At 37.0% G+C, this 20,682-nt stretch overlaps 1 protein-coding gene across 2 annotated transcripts in view; it reads left to right on the top strand.

The window, feature by feature from the left end:
- STAT4 (signal transducer and activator of transcription 4) overlaps positions 1-20,682 on the top strand; it is a gene marked incomplete at its 3' end in the record, with an annotated part of 84,010 nt that overhangs the window by 45,924 nt on the left and 17,404 nt on the right. For both annotated transcript variants that reach the window (XM_079924622.1, XM_079924621.1), the window contains exons 5-14: positions 1,901-1,993; positions 2,920-2,998; positions 5,798-5,883; positions 7,375-7,526; positions 9,147-9,305; positions 10,111-10,203; positions 12,977-13,036; positions 13,338-13,355; positions 13,442-13,535; positions 15,321-15,365. In XM_079924622.1, the coding sequence (XP_079780748.1) occupies positions 1,901-1,993; positions 2,920-2,998; positions 5,798-5,883; positions 7,375-7,526; positions 9,147-9,305; positions 10,111-10,203; positions 12,977-13,036; positions 13,338-13,355; positions 13,442-13,535; positions 15,321-15,365 (879 nt within the window). The remainder of the gene's footprint in view (positions 1-1,900; positions 1,994-2,919; positions 2,999-5,797; positions 5,884-7,374; positions 7,527-9,146; positions 9,306-10,110; positions 10,204-12,976; positions 13,037-13,337; positions 13,356-13,441; positions 13,536-15,320; positions 15,366-20,682) is intronic.

Here is a 20,682-nt window from a genome sequence, read left to right as displayed (position 1 = left end):
TGAGCTGTCCTTTTTCGTAGCCCTCTTATCTCTAGTCATTTTGTCTGTGTGTGTGTGTTGTTGTTGTTCTCTTCATATGTCAGGTATCAGGCAAATTAGAAACACTTATTTGAATAGATGCTCATCAAAACATTCCACAAATAATCTGCTAGTGCTACATACTACCACAAAAGAAACACTAGTTTGTAAATTTTGAACAGTAGACAAATATAGGGAGATACACACACACACACACACACACACACACACACACACACACACACACACAAATAATGGGGGCCAAAATGAGAGTGAATTTTACAAAGGCTTTACCCATCTGAAGAATGTGATGTAGTTGAAAAAACACTTGATTGACAGTCAAGGACCTGGGTTCCACTTGAGATTCTGCCACTGATTTGCTATAGATCTTAGTCAAGTCATCATCCTTTCTAACCATACGTCCCCATCCAACTGTAAGGTGAAGGGTTTACTGACATTCTAACTCAACTCTAGATATCTACGTAAACGTTATATCTATGGAACTTAATGCCAGATTATTAGAGTGGCCAAGAAATGGGGCTTGCGGTTCCTAACGGCGCAGACTGGTAGTGGTCCGTGGCCCTGGCGTTGGGGACCCCTGCTGTAAACCATCCTCTCCTTTGGGGTGAAGTGGGGAGAATAAGGGGGAAGAGAAAGGGTTGCTTCTTCATTTACCTGCCTGGGACATAGAGGCTTCTCCCCCACTAGGGAAAGTAAAGCATAAATGAAGCTAGATCACATTTGGAGCCCAAAGTGGTTAGCACCAGAGTTTGGACTTTACTGTAGTTGGTGGTGAGCAAAATGGGAGAGCCTTGACATCTCCAGACTTGCCTTAGAAGTTTGGTAAAGGGCGAAGGAGAAGGATGGGGCTGGAGACCAGGAAACCTGAACTCAGGTGGTGGGAAGGACGTGCAGAATGTCACACATGAGAATAAATCAAAGAGAAAGCTACTCTTAGAATTTAGAAAAGGAATTTAGGATCCTCAGATGAACACATTACTGTTAAAAAGTTCTTTGAAAAGAAGGAAACAATATTGTCCTTCTGTGCAGCCAACAGAAACATTTCACAACATTCCACTGACCTTACAGCTTCGAACATAATGAATACAGCTGTTAAAAATCATGATTTTCATATATATTTAATCACACAGAAAGCTGTTTACAATGTGTTACAGAATGAAAAATAAAGTTATAAAATCATACTTAATATGAAAAAAAAAAAAGAAATGGGGCTTGGAGTAGCTGGTTAACCTTTCTATTTAGCCAGCCTAACATTTTTACATATTCTTTAGCAAACTCCCTTTGTTCCAATGTAAAAATAAATCTCATCCTGACAGATTCAACATCCCTAATTCTGAATTTAAGTCCAACTTAATGTAGTTTCACTATACTAATTTTTAAATTACATGTATTCAAAAAAAATTACATGTATTCATTTTATAGAATTTCAAAAGCAATATGGGTCTGTTATAGAAAATTAGGGGAAAAAAATTTAACCATAAAATCATCTGTAATTTTACTGCTCAAAGATAGCACATGATAATATTTTGGGATGTGTGTGCTTCAGGTCACATGTACTTGAGTTTACATGTCTATACATATATCCAGATTTTTGTAAATAAATAAATAAGTATAAATATATATATATATACAAGCAACAGAGATCACAGACATATGGTGTCTTATAATTTGCTCTATTTCTTAACAATTTAACACTACTTGTATGTCATTAAATATTTTTCTACAGCATGTTTTTTAATGGCTGTAGAGTATTTCATATCATACTCATCCATACCTCAGTTCAAAGTATATTACATATACTACATTCTTCATAAACCTGTTTTATCAACATCATCGAAATTTCAAGACATTGTTTTTCCAGGGACCTCTGGAGAAATCCTTACAAAGTTCTTCAGTTTCAGAAAGACAGAGGAATGTGGAGCACAAAGTGGCTGCCATTAAAAATAGTGTGCAGGTGAGTGATCTCTTACAGACACCAGGAAAGTCTAGCTGTTGTCACCATACTATGCATCTTTCTCTTGTGTGCCCAAAGTTAGTGCGTACAGAAATCATAGGGTAATTTGTTATAAGATAAGTATCTCTCACACACTACATTCATATTAGAAAAAATTTATTTGTGGGAAGCTTTTAACTTCAATTTACTGGAAATTAGGGTTTCCACACCAGACTCCATCAGTGAGAAGCCATGTGACCTTAGGCGAGTAGGCTGCTTCACACCTCTAAACCTCTGCTTCTTCATCTGTAAAAGTGAGGATAACCACTGTAACAGGATTGTTGTGAGGACTACGTGAGATAATACTATATGAAAAGCCTTTAGCTCAGATCTTGACACCGTTATATCTGAGCAGAAAAACGTCACCAGGTTTGGAGAAGAGTAAAAGTAAAAATCTCAAAGACAGAAATGAACAGGAGACACAGAGGAGCCACAGATATTTTTTTTCTAAGAGGTAGAGAGGAAAAAAATTTAGACTCAATTGTCATAAACTATATCATTTGAGAATGGAGATTTTAAGCAAAAAGATAGTTGGTACGTTAATACAGAGTTGTATGGAGCTAAAATGAAAAAAGTATCCATACTTTCCGATAAAAAAGATATTAGTTGCATCATTTGGAATTAACTGAGAAATGAGAGGCAAGATGCTGAAATTTGCAAACACTCAGGAAGAGAAAATGGAAGAGCAACTTCAGTCTGGTTCTTCTAGGGCTATTCAACGTTCACGGGCATTAGCTCTTTAGAAATGTAGATTCTGTATAGTTAGTCTGGGATATTACTGGGGATTGCAAGCACCAAACTGTGTATTTTGAAATACTGATGATGGATGATGTTGTTGCATTGATGTGCTTAATTGTAACAACAGAGTATGTTTTCTTTGTAAAAAGATGACAGAACAAGACACCAAATATTTAGAAGATCTGCAAGATGAATTTGACTACAGGTATAAAACAATTCAGACAATGGGTAAGTTTTTGTTTTGTCTATAATTCCACATAGGGACATAAAGGCAATGTGACTAGGGTTTCGTCTTTGCTGCAGAGTTGATAAATTGATCCCTTTTTTTGAAGAGAGTGTGCAGGAGAAGTTAATTTATTTTGCTTCCTCCTTTTCTCTCCATATAAATATATCTTTTTACCCATGATTCAAAGTAAATTATAAAGCTCATGAGAAATCACCCCTATTTCAGGATGCATCTCCAAAAAGTAAGAACATTCTCCTATAGAATCAAAATATCATTATCACAACTAAGAAAAATAATAATAATTGTCTAATATGATCAGGAAATTACTAATATTATCTCTAGGTGAGTCTTTTAATATAATTTTTAAAAATTAAAAGTAGAAATGTGACTCTAGGAAATTTAGAAAGTAGAAAAAAGTATTACAAAATTAAAAACCACACAAAATTCTGCTATCTAGATATAAACACTGTCAAAATGTTAGTATATTTTCTTCCAGCCTTTTTCCTGCACGTTCAAATACATACATATCTATTTATTTATGAAAAACTTGAAATCATCTTGTACATAGTTTTTTGTATAGCATTTTAAGCTAAAGTTTTATTTTATGTATTTCCTCATATAAAAAAATCTTCAAAACATAATATCAATAATTGTGTAAATACCAAAATGTAAGGACACTGAAATTTATTTGACTATTTCATTGTGGTTAAATATTGAGGTTGTTTACAATTTGATGTTTTTTAAGAAATATAAGGAAAGAATGATAAAATTTATAAAATCTAAGATTTACAAGTAATAACATTTAGAGTGTGTTGCAATTAGTGGAACAATTGGAGAAATCTCATTAGTTCTAGATTAGTTAATAGGATTGTGCCAGTGTTAATCTTCTGGCTTTGAACATTGTACTATGCTTATCTAAGACACTAGAAGAAGCTGGATGAAGGATATATGGGAACTCTGTACTATTTTCGTAACTTTTTTGAAATTCTAAAATAATTTTGAAAAACACATTAGATATAAATTCTTTGTACAGATAATTTACAGAATCATCCTTAACTACTGAAATGTTAGCTTAAAATTTATCTGGGGGCTTCCCTGGTGGCGCAGCGGTTGAGGGTCCGCCTGCCGATGCAGGGGACGCAGGTTCGTGCCCCGGTCCGGGAGGATCCCACATGCCGCGGAGCGGCTGGGCCCGTGGGCCATGGCCGCTGAGCCTGCGCGTCCGGAGCCTGTGCTCCGCAACGGGAGAGGCCGCAACAGTGAGAGGCCCGCGGACCACAAAAAAAAAAAAAGAAAAAATTTATCTGGAAGGAAGTAGTATGGGTGATTGTGATCAAATTCTTTGTTAACTTTCCATCTAAGATTTAAAAGAGAGGATATTCATTTTTCCTGGCATAAGTGAGATGTGACATGTCCTTCTGGCACCTTCAGGATGTCTTGACTCCCATGAAATGTTATTGAATATATTCATAATTGTATGTACAATGTTTTTTCCTTTGGAAGAAATGACACAAGCACAGGTTTCATCAGCTTATCAAAGGGGTCCATGATTCTTAAAAGGTTTAGAACAACTGCACATTTAATCAAGCATTACAATTCATTGAAAGCAGCCTCAGCCTAAATTTCATATGTGAACCATGAATTTTATGAAATAGGATATACATTAAAATATACTGTTTTACATTAAAACAGTAAAATTATTTTGAACTTAGTATATTACAATTAGAGTTACTTTAGTATCTTACAGTGCTTCATAAGCATTATGAAGAATAAAAATGATTATTACTTAATCAACAAATATTTTGTTGATTATAAGTGAAAGGAAATGTTTTAAGGGAAATGAAAGATACATGGGAAACAAGTTATATCTTTGCTGGTGAAGACTGGAAAGTATTAGCTAGTGAAGTTTTGAAATGATAAAATGCCATATCAGCAGGATTTTGCTACATATGGGATCTAGGAATTCGTGAATTTGTGAATTAATACAACCAGAAATGACTTCTTGGAAATCAGTGCTATTTTGTTGAGGACTTTGCCACAGCATTGTTTGGGGGCCTCTTTTCACAATAACACAATTCAGATCAGCATTCCAAAACTTCATTTATTATAGAGATGAGCAGTTGGTATAAGCAGTCACTTACTATATACCAATAAAGTTTTAGTTCAAATTAAATAATACGATGTTTATTGTACATCTGTCATTTAAGAGGATAAATCATTTTGGGTTTTGTTCAGTCAGAGATTTTTCTTAATTTGCAACTCTTTCCCACTTCTTCTGGTTTTACTGTGAGGCTAGCCTGTTTTGCAAAGAAAAAGAGAAAGCAAAGGATTTAGTCTTTATTAGTTAATGAGACTATGTACTATAAAACGGCAACTCTTCCAGGAGATCGAGTAAAGGCATCAGGAGGGGTCAAATATGATTTAATCATAGGCACAAAGAAGGGCCCCTTTTCTTTCTTACACATCCCAACCAACCAAGGTCATTATAAATGTAGAGATGATCTAATAAAGAATCCGTTATAAAAACATTTATATTCTCCTCTCTCCCTGCCCCCAAAAGGAACATTGTGTGAAGAATGGTGTTCTCTCAAGGTCTGTAAGATAGAGAGCTCATCTCTGGCATGCTTGGATGTAATCCTTCCTGGCAGCCAGGGATTTACTTCTAAGCTCATCACTAATGGCCCCATTTAGGCTCTTGCATCATGGGATCTTAGGATGGCAGGTTACAGCTGGCTTTGGCTTTCAGGACAGAGAGCTTTGCCTTGGAGAGGACTCTAAGTCTGATCTCTTTTCCTTCACAGATCAGGGTGACAAGAACAGCGCCCTAATGAATCAGGAAGTTTTGACTCTGCAGGAAATGCTGAACAGCCTGGACTTCAAAAGAAAGGCTAGTGAAGAACTTTAATTGGGCCTTTTGCCTATTTTTCTCCTTTTTCTACATCTAGTTCTACTAGATTAAGCTCTGAAATTAAGTTCTTTGATTTTATCAGTTCCATTTATGCTGAATGAATAAAAGGCAGTGTTTCTAGGAAGAGTATCATACTGTTTGCCATGCTTCTTCACCTAAGTTTACAAAGCAGAACCCTTCTAGAGTCTATTTATCCTGCTTATGTGGTACATGTACTGTAGCTACCATTAATTTCAAGGTGAACATTTTACCCAGTTTTTTTTTGCCACTGTTTCAGACATGACTGTTTTAGTTGCTATACTTAATATGCTGGGATGGGTTCTACTGCACATGTATAATTAAAATATTACTTGACGACTACTAAAACTTTGTTACAGAAATAAGTGTCCCAGTTTCTATTCTGAAAAATGACATTGTGCAAAATAATTCTGTAGGTTTCAGGAGAGTCCATTGAGACCTGAACATGTTCAATCTAACCTCTTCCCAAGGAGAGGAAGAAAATTTTCTGGCTCAATAAAATATTTTGAAAGAGGAGAAATATCTCTCAATTCTAACTCTCCTTGAAAATAGACACATTGAAATTTAACCAGTCACTGAAATCAATAGTTTATTTCTAAAAGTTTGGCTTCATCTTTTTGTGCAGGAATTTGTGTAAGCACAAATAAATGTAAAATTTATTTTCACCCTAAATTAATTATAAACAGTTATATATCAGATTGTAAATATTTAACCCAAGATTAACTTAATGCTTTTATGCATAATAAATCTATGCTATACATTTTATGCATGCCATCTTATTCTACTTTGAATAAGATTTTAAGGAGAGGGGGAATCTTAGAAATAATTCAGTCCATTCACCTGACTGTATAGAGAAGAAGATCAAGTCCCAACAAAGATAAATGGCTTGTCCAAATTCACATAGCTGTGGCAAAGCCAGGGTAGAAATTCACATCTTCTAATCCCTAGGCCTTTGAAAGTTATATTTTCCCACTATGCTTCCCCAAACCCAGATAAAGTGGTACTAAAAACTAACACAGAAAGGCTTAAATTCTAGTCAGTACATTTAAAAATAAATGCATAAACATAATTATAAGAATATAAGTTCAATTTATAAATGGCTTTTTAAGAAGCAGATATATGGCTTTTATGACTACAGGATTCAATATTGTCACAGGAGTTACAAATTCAACCTACTTATAGTAAATGATATTATGAGAGTATTATGTGCTATTATGAGAGTGTTAACTATGGTCATGCTTCTTTCTTCATGACATTATTGAATTGCAATAATTTAATTATTTGAAAAGGCAGTGCTATGGCAGATAGAAGGTAGTATTTGGTAAAATATTTGGTCAAAATTTTAACCAAGGCTTTATCTCCCAGGTCAGACAAATTATTTTATAGGTTAAATTATGAGTAACTTTGGTTGTGTGTCATAAGAATCTTCTCAGTAGTCACTTTTGTCTTCAGGAAGCCCTCAGTAAGATGACACAAATAGTGAATGAGACGGACTTGTTAATGAACAGCACCCTGGTGGAGGAGCTGCAAGACTGGAAGAGGCGGCAGCAAGTCGCCTGCATCGGAGGTCCACTCCACAATGGGCTCGACCAGCTCCAAAACTGGTAAAATGAACTGAATTTAGTTTCTAGTGAAAACCACAGGAAGTACACAACAGTGTCGCTTAGCCAGAGAATACAGGCTTAGACCCAAATGTCAATTCATTCAGCTTATTGATGGCTTATTAGCAGCTGGAACTCTACCGTTGAAAACAAATGGATGTAATTGTCTGAGTGTTCTTAATTTCCATCCCTTTGGGGAGAAAAATAAAGCATCTATAGAAATCTATAGAATGCATAAGAATTGCTTATTTTCTTATCTAATATATCAATCTTAAAAGACTCAAATGAACTTTTTCAAATCAGCAATAAATACACTTTCTTGAAGGGCATGAGAAGCCCTGGCTTCAAACACTGTATCTCATTTTTAAAATGTGTATCTTAAGGTGTCAGAGTTAAATACTAGTTTTGTGTTTTCAACAAAGTGATTTATTTTTGTATTTAAATGAAAAAATCTCAAATGGCTAATACAACATGGCATCCCCTGCCTGTGTACACATGCATACATGCAATTATGTACAGATATTATCCTTTGTATTAAAAAAATGTTTCTTGGTTTTCCCCTTCATCAATGTAAAAGAAAACTATGTGAGTGAAAGAACAATTAGAAAATATAATGAAAAAGAAGGAAAATTTTCAGTTGAAATCTAAAATTGCTTTCCAAGGGTACAATCCAATACAATGAAAAAGCACAGTAACTGGGCACACTTGCACTAAAAAGTCTGCACTGCCAGGCCTACTTCTCAGGAAAAGTAACTGGGCTCTTTTTTAAATTTATTGATTTTCCTTGGGGAGATACTTTGATTCTCTAACCTCACTGTACTCTGTTGTTGTGAAAACAAGATAAACAACAAAGGGAGCATAGCAGATAATGGTGCTCATACCAAATTCAGTAGGGGGTTTGCAGTTCTTTCTACAATGTTATGTGGGGAATAAACTTTCAGTAGAAAGAGCTGCTGTCAGGGCACATGGACTTGCAAGTCTCATGAGACTTCTGCCTCCTCTTAGTTGGAGGCCTCTTCTGTGTGCCTTTCAATCTCCCTCCTTCCCAGACTTCCAGCCCAAGCTGCCACCTCTGTTTCTAAGGTAAGATCCAAGGTAAAACTCTAAGCAGATACCTTTCTCCAGGAAGATCCACTGATAATTTTTTGGCTAATACTTAGGACCTGTAAAAAATATATATGGGGGGGTCATACTGTTTTTTTCTTCAGTACTCTTACACATAACATTCTTCATATCATGTATTTTTAAAGTTTTAAATTTGCTCTCTTTAGTGAGTGCAATATTTTTTAAATATATGTGTTTAACAGACTTTTTAAAAAGGATAATTAAAAGGGATTTCGTTCCAGACGTTGACAAAATTTCCTAAATGATTTCTTATCTATAACTGAAGGTAAAAATTTTAAAACATTGAAAACAGTTAACATCTATCATGCATTTTAGCAAAAAGCTGGGTTAGGAAAATAAACATTAAAATAAAAACTGTCACTAACCTTTAATGGAATTAAGTGACTAATTTAATTAATTTAATAATTATTTAGTAATATTTGCTAAATATGGTTAATAGTTAAAATGGTAGATTGTTAAGTGGAAAACTATCTGCGTTTTTCATTTGCTGTTCGATAGCTTTACACTGTTGGCAGAAAGTCTGTTCCAACTCAGAAGGCAGTTGGAGAAATTAGAGGAGCAGTCTACCAAAATGACCTATGAAGGGGATCCCATCCCACTGCAAAGAACACATCTGCTAGAAAGAGTCACCTTCTTGATCTGCACCCTTTTTAAGAAGTAAGTCAACACTTTGCTATACACCTGAAACTAAAACAACATTGTACATCAACTATACTTCAATTAAAAAAAAAAAAAGGAGTAAGTCAAATGTTATCCATTTAAATGCCTCTTGGGAGCCTCAGTCCTATGGAGTTGGGAGGACACCCTGGCTGGGGTTTTGGTGTTCAGGTGAAGGAGTGGGAGGGAAGTGTTAAACAGTGAGCCTCAGGGTGCAGTGAATAAAGCTCCAGACAGTTCCAGAAACATTTCTACTCTTCACTGTTTATTCATCAACACTTCTCCCACCACCTAACTCGGTTTTTCATGAGCCACCACATCACCCACCCAAAGTTCATTTTTCATCTTTTAGAAAAGAAGATTTCAAGGATTTCTTCTCAAGTACGTATCCAAGAAATGAAGGGTGGAGAACATGTTTATGTTTATAAGCTCATCTAAAGGGAAAAAAAAAATACTAGTATGTACCAGAAATCCTAATGTCTAGCTCAAAAATGGCATGAAATTAACTTTCTACTTGATGTTTAGTATGATAAAAATAGACTGGGGCTTTTATTCTTGACCCAATTATAACAATCAAAAGTTCTTTACTGTTGTTACTTAGGGACAGTCTTTAGGTATTTCCCATCTCCTGGTATTTATTTATGAGAAGTCTTGGAAAGATTTGAGCTTAACAAGGGTTTGAATGCCTTCTAAGTGTAGAAAATTTGGATTTTATAAGAGGACAGCATCCTGTTACTCTGTGGTTTTCAGCCCGTCAATGTTTCCAGTGTTTTCAAATGACGCGCTTTATTTCCTTTGAACCCAGCTCATTTGTGGTTGAACGACAGCCATGCATGCCAACCCACCCTCAGAGGCCGATGGTACTTAAAACTCTCATTCAGTTTACTGTGAAGCTAAGGTAGGCAGAATGTATTCTATCATTTCATATTTATGATGCCATAGCCACTGTGTGATTAAGGCTAGTTGCTCTCATTGTGTCTTTCATTCAACTATTCTTTACTGAGCACCTCCTGCATACCCAGCACTCAACTATGGTAAGTACCCACAGAAATGTTAAGGTGAGAGCCCTGCTTGTAAACATTAGAACAGTGAAGATGAGGACATGAGAGTTATTAGCATGAAATCACAATATCGGACAACATGGGATTAATTGCTCAAAAGGCTGACTTGAGAGAAAACTGGGGAGCCTGGAGAATGCCTTGTGGTCACTGAGGAAGGACCTTGAGGGAAGAGCAGGGGCGTGGGAGAGTGAGACTATAGAAATAATGACTTCCTGGGTCTGTTTTGTAAGCATGGGGAGCAGGGAGAGAGAAAATTGAGTAGATAGATTGGAGACAGATTATGGAAGGGTTTGACTATCCTATCCAGGAAATATAGTGGAACATTCTTCACCTGTGAAGAACACCCAGCAACTAGCTTATTGGATGGTCCATGAAAAATCTCAACACCACGATTTTCAGTACATCCTTATTATGTACCTGATTTAAAGAGAAATGATTATGTTGTTGCCGCTTTATCTATGTATCTGATCCTTTTCATTTGCATGACCAAACTAAAGCATACAGTTTTCCCTAATGACACTCTTAAAATAATGAGTTTGACTTCAAACTTTCAAAGATTTTCATCATGCCTCAGTCTCTTGAGTCCCAAAGCTTTACATTTCTAATCACTAGGTCACCTCTGGAAAGCTGAAATTCCAGACTAGTACTAGAGGTGGTGATGCCATGATAGATGGTGATTTAGGATCCCAAGATAGCATCCCTGATCACAGATCACTATTGAACCCCATTTTAAGTTTAGTTTAGTTTCATTTTATTGAGATATAATTGACACACAACACTGTATAAGTTTAAGCATAATGACTTGACATACATAAGCTGCAAGATGATTACTACAATAAGTTTAGTTGACATCTATCACCTAGGAACTTCATTTTTAAAAGGAAGGCATTTGTCTTTCGTTTGCATTTCAGAAACCCATCTTGAAATTCTTAATCATTTCCTTTGTGTGAATTTGCACCAAGACTTTAAGAAACAACAAAAAAAGGCAGAGACCAGGTTCCTTTTTAAAATTTTATGATTTTCAGAAGGTGTTCCTTCCTCATCCCCACATCTCTATGTAGCCCAGAAAATTGTAACACTAAAAGGAAATAGAAGGGTGGTATATATGCTGCTTTTCCTTGAGACACCCCCATAGATGTTATGTTCAGTCTAAGATGCTCTGTGGGACGAAGGGGAAGATGATTAGGGACTGCTCAGCAAAGAGTTCTGAGTGGAAGAGGTCCCTGAATGGCGTGGTGTTTGAACTGATTGCCAGAGGCACAGACCATTAGTCCCTGGCTTAGGTGTTCTGCCTTCCTCTTCCATCTAACTGTTCGGTCCCCATCCTTCTTCTCTGTACACTGTCCTCCACTGTCTTGATAGATGATCCTTTACTTAGTATTCAAGATTTTCCCTAAAACCCCTCTCTACCATAGCATTCCATCTTCCTGTTTCAAAGGAAGGGGGTGACATGGGACTCCCTTTTGTCGTCAGCATCCTACAGTGAATGAGATCCTTCCTGAAATAGGATAGAGAGGAATGCAGAGGGGAAAAACATCTTGTCTTACTTCATATGACCTCCTCACCCCTCACTACCAACAGCTGTACACTTATTATATCCCAAGCTCTGAAACCAATCCTGGCAGGATTTTTAAGGAACCTTTGCTACATTATTTTTGTTTTGTTTGGGCTGTCTGTTATCTATGACTGTATTTCTCTAATGCCATTCAGTTGCTTATTACCATTCTCTATATTCCAGCTCTTTGGCTAGACTTCTTCCTTTGATGTATAGCCATGTCTACTCTCCTCCTTCCCTAATCTTCACTTTGCCAGTTTCCCAGTGCCTGGGGCTGTACAGGGTCTATATGAGGAGTTCAATACATGCTGAGTGAATGAACAAGGTTTGGGCTGAGTGCATAAATGAATGAGTGAGTGAGTGACTGAATGAATGTCTCTGAAACTGAACTGAACCTGCAGAGGTAGTATGTCAGAGGGTACAGCTCGGAAGAGTTGGGAAAAGCTAAGGAGTGAAGGAGGGCTGACACAAGAAGGAATTAAAGGAATTGTTATTCTGACCTTTGATCATTTGTTTGTTTGAAGTTAGGTCTTTTTTTAGTTATGACCATTTTTGCTGTTACTTAAATATAGTGTCTTTAAAGACTGCAAATGCATTTGAAGTGGAATTTTCCTTATTCTACAGAGTCCTAGTCTTTATCAGTATTTTACCATAAAACACTTATCAAACCATTTAGTCTTACTAAGCTTACAATTTTTTTATAATATGAGAATAAAATGGAGCCACATTAATAGACTTGCAAAATTTTTTTTTATACATTTAACCCAAATAGCTATTTTTCTGACCTAGCCAATGTGTTATCCAACACACATCAACTGAAATAATATGGAAATGCTTTCCAAGTATGTGTTATATTAAGTGGCTGATGTCAATATTAGTAACATGGCAAAGTAAAGAGGAATTGGACATTTTAAAAACACACTAACATATGACTGGAAATAATGTGAGTTTGATTTATATGTACTTACAGTAAATATATTTAAATCTTTAAATATAAAAAGGCTTTTAGCCATTAAAATTTTTATCTTTAATTCTTTATTTATGTGTCTTTCCAGACTACTGATAAAATTACCAGAACTAAACTATCAGGTAAAGGTGAAAGCATCGATTGACAAGTAAGTTTCTAATTTCATTTTGAAACATGAAAATGTAAGACTTTTTAAAAACAACTGTCCTTATTTTATAGAATAATTTTAAACTTTTAAATTTACTTCTCTAACGTTACATATCAATATACTTCAAATATTTGACTTTGAAGTTCAAACATTTAACAGAACGCCAAGGAAGACTTATTTTAAAAATTTTACTGTAAAGACTTGAAATGAAATTTTATATACTATCCCCTAAAGTGTCATAGAAAAATTGTTATTAGATCTATTAAATAACTCATTTTAAAGAATCTTCTTGGTTTTACAGGAATGTTTCAACTCTAAGGTAAGACATTTACTTTAGAATTTTCGGCTGTTCTCATAAATATATTTTACCTGAGACCATGTAAATAGCCAAGATTTTCTCTCTAGCAATCGAAGATTTGTGCTTTGTGGAACTCACGTCAAAGCCATGTCCATTGAAGAATCTTCCAGTGGGAGTCTCTCTGTAGAATTTCGGCATTTGGTGAGTTTGGCAGTAAAATTACGCAAGCATTTTTTCTCCTCCAAATCAGACACATTTAAACTAATAGGCTTTATAATTTAATGTGTTTTGTTCTTTAGTGTTTCTTATGCGAATTAAGGGCCATATTGAGAAATAAAACATGCCATCATTGAAGAATTTTAAATGGTAAAAAGAACTCTGAACCTTAACTCTGAAGGTGTGAGTTCTCAACAACGGTGATGTTGTACCTAAATATATGTCTTAATTAGTTAAAATATTTTGGTAATACTGACAGAGATAATCTGTCTTACAGTCGATAGGCATCCCTGGTTTCATTTTTTAAATCTCCCAAATGATACCAATAATGACATGTCTGGCTAAAGGCTCTTTCATTTTAGGAGGATTAGCTTGGGGAAATATGATGTTTCTGGGTGTGAGTTGCAGTTTGCCTTGGCATTTCTAGAAAGCTTCTGACCCAGCCTCATCCTGTTACTTCTTGCTCTTACCACTTCCTCCTAACCTAGAGTTCTCTTCCTGCTTTCTTTCTAATTCTTTGCATAGTTCTTAGATTCCCAAAGACCCCGCTTGTCTTGCCAGAAACATGTTGCTCATCTGGTTTATCAGCATTTGGGAGGTACCTCACCTGAATGTTGGGGCACCACTGAAGCAGTCTCTAAAAGTCTGCTTCCTTAAAGATAAAATTTCTGGTAACAGAAAGATATCTGCATACATAAATTTATGCTGGTTTTCATTTTTTATTTTGTTTTTGTTTAGTCTTCAGTATTGAAGAGTACATTTCTTTGTAACTGAATCTCTCTATATGACACTGCTAAATCAATAAAATGTAATGAGGAGTGATGACATATACATCCTTATAACTAGAACTCTTTTTGCTTAAGTTCAATTCCTATTTTCAAGGAACTTTCAATAATGGCCAATGTTTGCTAATAAGTGAAGCCGTAAGAGGCCCTTCTGTCTCCCAAGAGTCACTTGGAAAAGGAAGGACAAGGAACAAACCAAAAAGTGATGGGTCTCTATTCCAGCAGAGATAATATATAAAATAACAAAACCTTAGTTTTCATGGTGCTTTTCTAGTTGCTAAGCATTTTCATGTATATTATCTTTTACATAATACTTTAATCACTTTTTAGTACAAAAGTAAATATAGAAAATCAGAGAAAAAATTAAAAACCACCTATGATCCCAACACCTTGACATAACATACTTATTTTTACATTTTCATTCATATATATATATATTCTTTTTGTTAAGTGGGATCAGATTGTACACACTAATTTGTTTTCTGTCCTTTTTTTCCCATTAAGTAATCTATGTCATGAACATTTTTGTATCTCCTGCTCTCATGGCATTTAGTAGCTCACTGTGCCATGTGGCACGCTGCCCCATTGTCTGTTTCCCCAGGCCTGTGTGTTAGACTTGATTTCGTAGGCTTTGAGAATCATCACGGCTGAGCTCAGATGATACTTGTCAGGTACAAAGGAGTGCTGAATAGATTCTAAAACATCCCAGCATGATTTCCTCTTTCCAAAATGTGACTGAAAAATACAGTCTTATGCCAGCTTGCTCCCTTATCTCAGCGACAGTTCCTAAAGTGGCATACCTTGAGATGAAACAGGAAGCTCCTTTCTGTTGAATCCGGGCAGCTATGTCACATCAGGTTTCAGTGAGTTAGAAAACATCTCGGTTACTGTTCTAGAAGTCAAAATTATGGGCCAAGAAAACCCCAACTTGATATTTAGCTGATAATGCTTCTCCATCTAAATACTGTTGTTTTCTTTTACAAAGCAACCAAAGGAATTGAAGTCTAGTACTGGAAACAAAGGAAATGAGGTAGGAAATATTTTCTCCAAAAGAATCTTTCTAGGTAATAATCCTATAATGTCTTATTTTTACAAAGCTCTTAAACTGCCCTTTATATTTTTATATAAAGTCAAATTCATGTTTCTCTAGTTATACATGTAAAGCTCAATAAATTGCAGACAGTATAAGAAATTTTGTTATTAAAATAGAAAATGCATGTAACACCCTCCTAAGAAAATGACTATTAATATTTTGGTTCACATCATTCTAGACTTTTATCTTTTATCTAGACTTTTATACTTTGAAAGTATATATACACATTGTTTCATAACCTGCTTTTTTTTTTTATCACATAGCAATGTGAGGTGAACAGCTTTCCATAAACTTAAATACTCTTGGAGAACATGATTTAAAGTGGTTGCATTATATTGCTATAATTTCTTTAGTCAGTCCTTTATTATAAAATATCTTAAAATCACTCATTTTCCACAGATAAGAGGTAAGTCTTGAACATCATGACCCAGTATGTGAAAATCACAAGTGAAAAACAGTTCTATTACTTTATGGTATCAATGACTTTGCTCTTATATTAAAGTTGGCATTTCACTAGATGAATTGATTAAAAGAACAAACTGGTGCAGCCCAAGTGTTCAAGTTTGAGTCGATAAATAATAGAGTGGTCAAATCCTGGATTGGAAGTGACTTTGGGAATCAGCTGTTTAGTTGACCTGGATACCAGTGCATATGTTTATGCCCTACGTATTTGGAATTAGAAAACCTGGGTTTGAGTCCATTCTGACAGTGACCAAAAACGTGATCCTTGGCAAATCATCCGATGGAAAAATATTGCGTTTTTTCCCTCTAAGAGATCAGAGTAGTAATTCCCAGTGCTCCCTGCTCAGAGAAACTGCATATGTAAGACCACCTACATGATGCAGTTCTAAAGCAGTGAGGCTTGTTTCTAGTACGGTTGGCATGGATCCAATCTCCTGGCTTTATAGTCACAGCTCCTATGAGAAATCCCTTTGAATTATTTGGAAGAAAAAAAGCACTTTATAAATCCAGCCTTCAACTGCAGTCAATCTAGCGCACTCCACAAAACCACAAAGGTCCATCACAACAGGTTTTATGCTCTACATTTTCCCTTCCAAGAATTCTTCATTCCCTTAATCGTATCTTAAAGATATGATTTGCCAAATATCACAGCCTCACCGAGGATGAGCTAAGCTTTCCTCCCAGGGTAGAACCTTGGCTTAGGGCAGAGCATCAGACAGGTTTCTCAGCCCAGATATCACAGGAGCAAAGCTTTTGAGTTTAAGGATATTCTAATAAACCAAACAAGTAGGAGTTATTCTTCTCACCTGATAGAAATCGATAAAGGTTTTCCAAACTTCCTAGTTGAAACATTAGCTCGTTATAAATAAAAGCCCATTTCATGATTATCCCTGGAATTTTGGCCAGAGTTGCAAACAATATTTCATGCAGTGACCTCCCTGAATAGTATTTACTAAGTCTGAATAGACTGAGCACAATGCTTCTAAACTCTTCTTAAGGAAAACAAATCAAATGGGAATAAATCTAAATCCCTGAACTCTTTAGTACCTTGTCATCTTTGTGAATGTAAAATCGAAATCTTTACTTGGATTTCTCTAGAGCCAGAAATCTAAGTAAATCATCTTCTACTATAGAAAAACAACGGCCTACTTATCTCTCTTTGAATTTATTTCCTCTCATTTTCTGATTAATAACAAAATCATATGGTTATATCAGAATGATTTTATTTCTTCCTTTTCTTTTTTTTCCAAGTTTGCTGGAGCTGGATAATTTTATTTTAAGCTATTCTTTGAGCTCCCCCTGTTGACAAAATTTTAATATGACTCCTACGTACATTTAAAACAAACCATAGACTTGAATGCTATTTTACGAGCTACAGGAACAATTGAAAAGTCACACAATATATGACGTGGACTCAGAAAGATGAGCCTGGGGAATCAGGGACTTGGCTAGGCAGTAGGGGTGACGAAAGGAAAGTCAGGAAAGAGTGGAGGAAGATCTGATGATAAAATGGGCTTCATAAATTAATGGGGCCAGGGATTGAAGTAACCAAACTTTAGGGAGAACAGGAAGCTAGGATGTTATAACCTCATTTTCGAATTTCAGACAGTGGCTGTCGCTTATCGCTTATCTGTGGGCACCTGAAGCAGGAGTTCACAGCCTGATAAGAACTTATTTGACAAATCCTCATGCGGCATTTACTATATGTCGGGCACTGTCTAAGAGCTTCACTGGCATTGATTTACGTAGCTCTTGCAGAAGCCTATGAAGTAGATACCGTTAGTGTCATACTTATTTTGGCTAGGGAAACTGAGTCACAGAGTGGTGCAGCTAAGATGATTCAAACCATAGCAGTCTGGCTCCCACGTCCATGCTCTTGGCCGCTGTGCTGTGCTCCCTCTGTAGTCATGAAACTTTCCCTTGGAGAGGCTGCCCTAGTTGGCCCTCCTCTTTGACCCCTGCTGCCCCTTTATCTCATCCCAGCCCGCCATTTGCTGAGATTCCTATAAGGGAGATCTTTTTTTTTCCTTTAGGTTTATGGTATGAAATTTATTTTTCTGATTCTTTGAAAAGAAAATTTAAACGATATATAATTTTATGCTTCTGTACTTTTATTGTTGCCTAGTATTACCTAATTTTTCTTTAAATGAAATACATGAGGCAAATAACTTGTGGGAGAAATTTGTTATGGTCTGGCAGCTCAATCTGCTTGAATGCTTTTTACATCTTTATTGGAGTATAATTGCTTTACAATGGTGTGTTAGTTTCTGCTGTATAACAAAGTGAATCAGTTATATATATACATATGTCCCAATATCTCTTCCCTCTTGCGTCTCCCTCCCTCCCGCCCTCCCATTCCCACCCCTCTAGGTGGTCACAAAGCACCGATAAGGGAGATCTTTGCAGGTTTGCGAACAGCATCTCATCCTTTCCTCTCTGTTCCAGCTGCTGCTGTCGTTGTCCTCACTTTACCCACCTGCTCAGAAATCACATAGCTACCTCACACCGGAATCCTTACGAAGGGTAGAAGGAATTTAAACTAATGCTTCCTGAGAAAACGTTGACTTCTCCCTTATCTCCTGCGTGCATCGGTGTGGTGGTGGAAACAGCACTGCCCACAGCTCTGCCTCTTACAGGCAGCTGACCTTGCGCTAGCTGTTTTACCTCACTAACTCCTTAACTATAAAGTTGCATGTTAACCTGCACTTCATAGGGCTGTCGTGAGGACCACACGAGATGGCGTGTGTGAGAGTCAATTGCCGTGTGCTGTGCGGATGTCTGCCATGGGCTTCCTGATCAGCCCTCCAGGCTGCCCCCTCTATAAAGAGCAGGTGGAGAAATGGCTCTAAAGGTGGTACCTGGCCTAGGATAAACCACTAATCCTTATCCTTCCTCTTCTGTCCACCTGCTAGGTGCTCTGCTGGAAACATTCCCTTTCAAGGGCCAGTGAGCATGGCTTTCTGGCTCCAGGTCCATGCAACCTCAGACCACCCCATATATAGGCCCCTTTTATAGGACTGCACGTCTACCTGCTGCCCACCGCATCACCACACCCCACAGCTTAGGGTCCCTCAGTTCTATGTTTGTGGTTGTGAGAGCTTAGACTGAATACTCATTAAATGATCATGGACACACCATGACAGTTTCCCCAGGATTGCCAATCCAAAGCTCCTTAGAATTGCAGCACCCCATGTCTGTTTGACTCTGAGATTAGCCAGGAAGAGGTGACCTGTCAGGATGTGCATGGGCGCCTGGCTGTAGCATTGGGTGAAGGGAGGATGTTGACGTTGCCCTAGACTCATGCTGTCCCCAGAAGGCCAGGGAGAACAATGGTGCCACCTCCTTGGTTGGGGGCTGGTGAAGGGTGGAGCTCTGGGTCCCCCACCCCTGTTTCAATCAGTCAGCTCTACTTTAAATATTTTACAGATTGGGACCCAGGTGGGAAATTTACTTTTAAGAACATGCTCCGGGCTTCCCTGGTGGCGCAGTGGTTGGGAGTCCGCCTGCCGATGCAGGGGACGCGGGTTCGTGCCCCGGTCCGGGAGGATCCCACGTGCCGCGGAGAGGCTGGGCCCGTGAGCCATGGCCGCTGGGCCTGCACGTCCGGAGGCTGTCCTCCGCGGCGGGAGAGGCCACAGCAGTGAGAGGCCCGCGTACCACAAAAAAAAAAAAAAAAAAAAAAAAAAAGAACATGCTCCAGGGTTAAAAAAGATTTGAAAACTGTTGGACTAGTCAATCTCTAAGTTCCTTTGAATGAGATTCTGTAATCCTCAGAAGTACAACAGAGGGTAGGGTCATTTTTTTCAAAATGAATTTGATTTTGAGAATCTGCTTTGAAATGAGGAATCTGTAGACATGCTATCTACAGATTCCCAGGAAGCAAGCTTTCCCAGAGGTCCTTAGAGCCAGCTAGAGAGTGATTGTTCAAGTGCAGAAATTGTTTGAACAGGGAGGCTGGAATTGCAGTGTCTCGAGTTTGCTCTGTCAGTAGGCTTTAACTGATAAATGACAGTTTTAGTCACAGACTGAGGTGCTAAGTAATTTTGTTTATGTGGTGGAAAGTCATGAAACACAAAGAAGCTATTAGTAAAGCCTGGGTGACTTGAGTTTTGTTTAACAAAATAGCCAGAAACGTTCTTTCAAGGTTCAGTGTTCTCAAACACAGAGCCACCACTCACACTCCAACTAGCTTGAGCATCTTCACAGGAAGTTGATTTCCTTCTGAACTAGTTTAAGTAGTTGCAATGCTTTCTTAAGACAAACGTTGGTACCAGAATAACACTAAAAACGTAGACTTTTTCTGCAACACCCTCCATACAATCCCCTTACATTATGGGCTGAGAATTTGTTGTCACTTTACATTCGTTTCCTATGATTCTGTGATTAAGGGCTGTCTCTCATGTGACTGTACCATTATTTCCCCTCTTACTGTTTCCCAGCATCTAGGCCAGTGGTCTCCACATGATAGGGACTCAACAAATACTCATTAAGCAAATGGATTATTGCAGTTGTTTTCTATTCCACATAGTTTTCCATGTGCGGCATTATCATAGAGTATGGCTTGTTAAGAGACGAGCAAGATAAACAATAAGGTCCTACTGTATAGCATAGGAAACTGTATTCAATATCTTGTAATAAACCATAATGGAAAAGAATATGAAAGAGAATTTGTATATATATGTATTACTGGATCACTTTGCTATACACCAGAAACTAACACAACATTGTAAATTAACTATACTTCAATTAAAAAAATACCAAAAAATAAAAAAAGATGAGCAAGAAATTTAGA

This window comes from Stenella coeruleoalba (assembly GCF_951394435.1).
Source record: "Stenella coeruleoalba genome assembly, chromosome: 6".
Classification (NCBI taxonomy): domain Eukaryota; kingdom Metazoa; phylum Chordata; class Mammalia; order Artiodactyla; family Delphinidae; genus Stenella; species Stenella coeruleoalba.
The sequence above is the reverse complement of the archived record's forward strand: the minus strand, read 5'-3'. Positions and strand labels throughout refer to the sequence as shown.